The sequence below is a fragment of the Trematomus bernacchii genome, unplaced genomic scaffold, assembly GCF_902827165.1.
Source record: "Trematomus bernacchii unplaced genomic scaffold, fTreBer1.1, whole genome shotgun sequence".
In the NCBI taxonomy this organism is placed as follows: domain Eukaryota; kingdom Metazoa; phylum Chordata; class Actinopteri; order Perciformes; family Nototheniidae; genus Trematomus; species Trematomus bernacchii.
The window spans coordinates 2,370,276-2,377,305 of record NW_022988043.1 but is presented as its reverse complement, the minus strand read 5'-3'; the positions used below and the strand labels follow the sequence as shown (position 1 = coordinate 2,377,305).

The following is a 7,030-nucleotide window of genomic DNA, read 5'->3' as shown; positions in this document are numbered from 1 at the left end:
GTTGACTACATCATCCAAAATTCAATGAAAGTGGTGATCAGCAATTGAATATGTTCAAATGTCTACTGTGAAGGATATCATAAAGCCTTAATGCAATCGAATGTAAAACAAAAAAGTTACGATTGATGAAAGTAGTAAATCGGTCAGATTTGACCCGAAGACAACAGGAGGGTTAAGACCATGATCAGTATTCATATCATTGGCTGAATGCTGTTCATGCAATTATACGAGATAGGTGCATAATGTTCATCATCTCTTAATATGTGCACTCCTGCATTGTTACTGGCTTCAATTTGTTCTTCATTGTGCTTCAAATTATTTCTACTCCTCCATGATGATGAAACAGTGATGTTGGTCCATGTTTGGTGAGGTTTTCCCCATATACTAGAAAGACATTTTTTAATGATAATCCGTATCCAGCAAGTGTCATACGTTTGTTTTTTTAAGTTAAAATCTTTAAGTTGAGTTTATCCTTTTTGTCTGACAAACTATATTTGGTGTGGTTCTTTCTCTTAACAAACTTTAACTTATTTTCATTTTATTATTTCAATTTGATTAGGTTTCATCATATATAAGTACAGGTAAGTCTTCATGATGAAAATGTGATTGTAATGATTACAGATTATGGTCAGTAACCTACAAATATATCTAAAATGACCAATAAAGCAAACATCTATCGTTATTAATCTATATAGCGAGCGTTTTGAATAAAATAACATGTTTGGATGGATTTTCTGGTTTACAATCGAGCAGATTTGGTAACCCTGAAGTAACCGAGCCCTGACAAAATATTCCACTCTGCTGACAACGAAAACAGATGTTGACAGGCAGACATTGATTGTTTGTCTGACCATGTTCATGCACCAAGGTCAAATATTATAACACCTAGTCTTGTGCCATCTTCATTTGAACACATTCGCCAACATGAAGTCCTCTTATTAAGTTGTATTTGCACGACTGACCCTTTGGATTATATATTTTTATATATTTGCATGTTCAAAACTAAATGTTTTTATTGAATTATGAAAGCATATGATACGACTAATTCAAATTCAGTTTGATTTTTTTCAGAGAGATTGTTACATTCCTTATCCTGGGAAAGGGAGATTTGTTTAAATGGGAATAAGATGGTACTCTCTTAATCGACATCTTATTTAAAAAAAATGTTTAATTGTACATATTTATACAAAAAAAGTGATTAATTGATTGGGTTACATCATAGAAAAAGGCACCCATAAAAATACAACTATTTTGATATATACATTTTACATAAAGTTTTAGAAAAGCTGTGTAACAATGAGAACCTATTCAGTAGCAGTGATTTGCTACAGCGAATCATGAAGCTGTACATTTATATTTGTCCGAGTACTGAGGTAAGAAAGTCCCTCGTAGTCATACAGTATACCAATACTCCCATTATTCTCAATATGTATTGCACAGTTTGTCATATATAGACTTCTTTGCAAACATTGTTATACTTAAAATAGAAAGTCATCATAAAAATAAAAAGTCCTTGCTTCAGCAGGCGTCGTTTCATATTAAAATAAAAAAGTCTATCATGCATGTGGATGGTATTTACACAGCGTATCCGAATCGATTGTCATAATTGAGGGAGGCTCGCCCCCCCGCAGTATTTGGCTGTGATCTGCCGTTACTCTCCCCTGTGTAGACGCCACCGTGAGCCGATTCACTAACACTGGGCAGCTGTTTCCTCACATCGCTGTACTGCACCCCCGGGTGGGTGCGGTACGCCATCACTGAGCGTAAACTGGAGTGTCTGCTGGAGTTCCTGCTGGTGGGTCTGCTCTCTGGGGCCGGGGCGTCCTCCCTGAGGAAGCAAGTCACACAGGTCTCCGTGAGATGATGTTTTAAAACATTTTGAGACTATTTCATGCATGATTGAAATTATTTCCGGCTCTGGTGCAATACCTTATTTCATTTTCAACCTCTTTCTCATAGCGACGCTTATTGCAGCAGCAGACCAGGAGCCAGATGAGGAGCAGGAGGAGGAGCAGTAGCAGGAGGGCACCTATCACCGCCCCGACTATGATACCCACCTTATTGGTAGCTGGAAGAAAAGACATGGTGTAAGATTTTTCCTCTGTCAGTCTGAATATACCTGTATACACCCTCAGTCTGAAACACAACGCAAACAACTGTCTCTTTAAGGCCCCCTCCCAAAAAGCCCAGTCTGTCTGGATAACCTTGCAAGAAAAACTGCAAAACCTGAATGGCTTGTTGAATCACATGTTTGCAGACCTAGACACATGTTTCCTATAAGATCAAACAAGTGCAGCTCTCCTTTTTTGTGATTCCTCAAGAGACTTTCCAAAAGACTGCAGCAAATACTCTAAAGCATGTATAAAATATAAAATCTTGAATTAAAGAGTGCCAAGTACTTGAGAGTAAAAATAGATGATGACTTACGGTTGTATGCATGCAGTGCATATTTACACTGTCCTTTGCCCACGGCATTTTTCACCTCACACGTGTAACTTCCAATGTTGCGGTCCGTATGGTTCTTTATCAAAAGCTCTCCAGTCTCTAGGGCTAAATGACAGACGACAGCATTTAGTACAGACATATTATATAAGTAAAACATCATGAAAGTAGAATAGAAATGCCTTTTTGTCTGTCAAGCTCACTTTGGATGGCGTCGGCTGGAATCGCACCTCCACTCTCTCTCCTCCACGTGTAAGAGAGAGGAATGGATCCCTGACTAGATTTGCAGCGGAGGGACACAGGACCACCTTTCTCCTCCGGGCCTTCAACCCAACACTTTGGGGATGTTGGGGGAACTAGTGAATAAACATAAACAGCATGCTTTAGAGCAGGGGTGTCAAACTCAAATACACAGTGGGCCAAAATAAAAAAATCGGTACTAGTCGAGGGCCGGACTGGTTCAATGTTTATTGCAAAACTTATTGAAATGAACTTATTGCACATATTAAACCTGGAACTAACAAAGCTTAAATGATTGCCTATAAAAACAACATTAGACATTAAATCATCAGTTGCATTAATTTCTTATGGCTCTATCTGCAGCTTTTCCGGAGTCATTTCTTATGATTACATTTTTCCACAGGCCAACAACAGCTTCAAAAAAACTCAAGAACGCAAGAAAAAAAGTGCAAAAGGAAACATCCATTGAAACTCAGTTTGCTGCTCTGTGATGCTAGTTTAAGCCAGATACTTGGCATCTCATCTCGGGTGCAAGTTCATCAATGTTTGGGCTCAGGCTCTGAGCGGAAGAAATCCTCAGGATTGGGTGAAGGTGTGCGTGCAATATACCGGAGGGCCAGATCTAATAGTAATTGGAAATTATCCTGCGGGCCGAAATTTAATCCACCAAGGGCCTGATTTGGCCCCCGGGCCTTGAGTTTGACACATGGGCTTTAGTGTATTGTGGTAGGGGTAAAGGTGTGAAGGAGGATAACAACAGAGGAAGGGCGTGATCACTGCAGACAGGAAGAGAAACTGAACTGTTTCCCTCCACATTCCTTGTGTGAGAGTAACATTTAAAATAAGAAAGAGAGGGTTGGGACATGAACAGGTAAAACCGGTAAGAAAGAAGTTCTCCTCACCCATCACATTCAGTGTGACTTTTCTCATGTCAACACCGGGGGCCTTCTTGACTTTACACTGGTAGGTTGCCGTGTCTTTGAGAACCAGATTAGAGAGAGAGACGGAGGCGTCACCCTGCTTGGGGTCCACTATGAACTTGAGCCTTTTGTTCACGCTGGGGTCTCCGTAGCGCATCGTCAGGCCCCCTGTATATGATAAAAGCTGAGATACAAAGATTGGGTTGAGTGATGACACGTCTTCAAAGCAGGTTTTCCCACCAACAGAGCCCAAAGGTAGAAGACCATAATAACCCACACTCTTGCATGTCTAATGAACGCCCCTTTAATTTAGACAACCTCTCAGACAGGTTTTTCTTCAACACCTCTCTGTCATCTGACTCACACATACCAGTTGGTCTTTCTGTGTCATGTCCGGGCTAACATTGGACCACTCGATGTCCAGCTCTCCCGTGTCTTCGGGGCCGAGGGTGTAGGTGCATCCCAGGGTGACCGTCTCCCCCAAAGCCTTTTGGATGGTTTGCGGCCCCGAGCTCGTCACCTGCATCGCCTCAGTCACATCTAATGGGTCAGAAAAATAGTCCGATTTACGTAATCTTAAATATATGCTTCTTCCTTGCTCCAATTTTCCAAAAAATATACCAAGGCTGAAGAAGAAGACAAACAAAACCCAGTTCTATCTCAAATGCATTAATATTTTCCCAGTTTCAGCACATAAACAGTCTGTGAATGGCTGCTGATCTGAGACTAATTGGCCTTTTAAGTCAAACTGCTGAGTATTCGGAGCTGGAATAGAAGTCAAATTGTTAGTTTGTAAATAAAAATGAGTTATGGATACATTTTAGACCCTTGATGTGCATTAGTTGTCAGAAATATGGGTAAACAATGATAAAAACTGAGAAGGAGCGGACTTGAAAATTGTGCTTGACAGGTGGCGGTTAAAAGCTACTTCGGTTGACACACGCCCTGCTGACTCACAGTTTATGGCCATGGCTTTTATTTGTTGTTGATAGCTTGACGCTTATAGAAAGAAACCAGTGTTAATTGTAATATGTGGTGACGTGTTTCAACAGATCCATACAATTCATCTTCAATGTTGTCACTCCACTTTTCATACATTTGGAGAAACCTTCCTTTCACCATTTCCCCATCTTAGCAATCAACCTTCACTAAATGTCTTAATAGACTGCGTCGATAAATCAAATCAGCCTCTTCATTGACACCATTAAAGTCTGCTTACTGTCTGAAAGCACTTCAATGCAACTGGAACAAAACAAACTACATAGGCGTTTGTAAAAGCATCTGATGTATGGAGTTTAACAGAAATGCTGAAAATTGGTCAGTTAATGGATTCTCTACAAAAGCTCCTTTGCTGTTATCTATATGTGTTTATCATGTGTAAAGGCATCCTATCTAACTATCCAGTGAGTGCAGTCACAATACAGCCATTTTTGAAACTGCAAAGATCTTCTACTTTTACCTCCGACATACTGAACAAATCTTTAAACAATAATTTGTCATATTCTTATTGTATTTCCTAAAGTCTACCATAATGTTTGTGTGCAGATTTATTGATTTAAAAAAATAGTTGTTCTCCTTTCCCCCCCCAATATTTGCTCTGTTTGACACAAAGTGCTGCAAATAATCAAATCCTGTCTCCCTTTGGACTTACTAAGAGTTGTGCATGTGTTTGATAAGTACACTTTCACTCTGCCGCTAGCATTTGATTTGATTTGACTTTTGTTTTTATGTTGTCCGTGTATCAAATTAGACAACCTGGATTGAAGCCCAAGAGTAATTTATCCACAGGGAACAATAAAGTATCTCAGTGTCTTACTTTACAAATGCACACACCAGTTTAAACATTGGCAACAGGAGCACATTTGAAAGAAAAAGAGCTAGTCATGTACATGTACACGCCTCAATGATGTCTGCAATGCAATTCCCCCATACTGTGGGATAATCAGCTCAATGCATCTCAGCTGGCCTGTAAATTAGTGAGTCACAGAGAGACAAACAACACCAGCTCTGTCTGAGATCATGTTGTCCTTGTTTTTTATGATCAGAGTGTGAAAGATTTCCTGACATTCGGTCATGTTGTATTTCCCTTACCTGCTCACTTAAAATCTACTACACATTCCTGGGATATAAAACGAGACTCACCTGTCTCCAGCCGGATTGTTAGCAGAAACAACACAGCCAGCTTTAGCCTTGCACTTGAGAAAACAGCTTCCATCGTAACCCTGAAAGCAACATGAAGTGAAGAAAATGTTCAAAGATTATTTTCTGTTGCTCTTTACTTCCTTTGAATTGAATAAAAAGGAAGTGTAAAGATCTATAGAGCATGGCTGTCAGCCACTCCTCTAACACAGTTGTTTTATTTAATCTTTAACAGTGGGAAGTAGATGAATGACTGCTCTCACTTTGTTCCCTTTTCGGGTTGTTAGCAGAGCTAGTGAGGTCTAAAATGAATGTAAATATTAATTGAAAACAAGCAGAGGTCAGATCAAGTGTTTCTTACTTAAGTAAACACTACCATGAAAGTTTAATAGAGAAAACTAAAGTAGTTCTGACATACCTTAAGGAGAATGAATAATCCACAGCACAAGTATGTCCTTGAAAGCCTGGCAGTGTCTCAGTACTGGTGGAGTTTGCTTATTTTGCTCTCAGGTGAAACTCAGCAGCAGTTACTAGACCACACCCTCTCTGTCCATAGTGCATGGTCACTCCTCGAGTTGGGAACATTTAAAGCCCCACTCAACAAGGTTTTATTCCAGGAAATGTGTTAATTTGTTAACCAAATTAACCAGCGTTGTGTTGGACATACTGTTAGTATTTGTTTTGTAACCCCAGGCTTCTGTGACAGAGATTAATGATTACCTACCACTTCTGAGTTGCTCAACAAATATGTTGCTGCGCTGCTTGTTCTGCTCATAAACATCTCTCATTCCATTAAAGTACATATAATTACCTCCTGTGTGTCAATATAATGTGTTGTTTTGTATGCTGTGTTTGTGCATTGTTGGAAGAAGTAAATATTTTACTCAAGTAAAAGTAATAATACCACAGTCTAGAAATACTGTACTTAAGGTAAAAGTTGGCTCATGGCTCAGTGGAGATAACTTGAATTAAAGTGCCAGGTATCTTAATCCATAATAAAAAGCTGTGATTATTAAAGTAATTTAATATCTGTATTAATTATTTAAACTTGCAAATTAACTAGTAACTCATCTTGTCAAATATATTTAGTGAGTAAAAAGTACAATATTTTCTTCCAAATTTTTGTGGATTAGAAGTACAATTTCAAATGGAAATACTCCAGTAAAGTGCAAGTACCTCAAAAATGTACTAAGTACAGTACTTGAGTGAATGTACTTAGGTACTTTCTTCACTGCTGTAATGTAGTTTGAATTGATTGAAATAGATTTATCAAAATATCAACAAATTCT

General features: G+C 38.9%; 1 protein-coding gene across 1 annotated transcript; it reads right to left on the bottom strand.

The window, feature by feature from the left end:
• Positions 1-1,148: 1,148 nt before the first annotated feature.
• Positions 1,149-6,342, bottom strand: vsig8b (V-set and immunoglobulin domain containing 8b). The gene is made up of 8 exons (XM_034118682.1): positions 6,160-6,342; positions 5,745-5,824; positions 3,973-4,142; positions 3,585-3,786; positions 2,646-2,798; positions 2,428-2,550; positions 1,930-2,068; positions 1,149-1,828 (listed from the first exon to the last, which is right to left on the bottom strand). The coding sequence occupies exons 2-8, from the start codon at positions 5,815-5,817 to the stop codon at positions 1,576-1,578; spliced, it is 1,113 nt and encodes a 370-aa protein (XP_033974573.1). The 5' UTR covers positions 5,818-5,824; positions 6,160-6,342; the 3' UTR covers positions 1,149-1,575.
• Between the last annotated feature and the right edge of the window lie 688 nt (positions 6,343-7,030).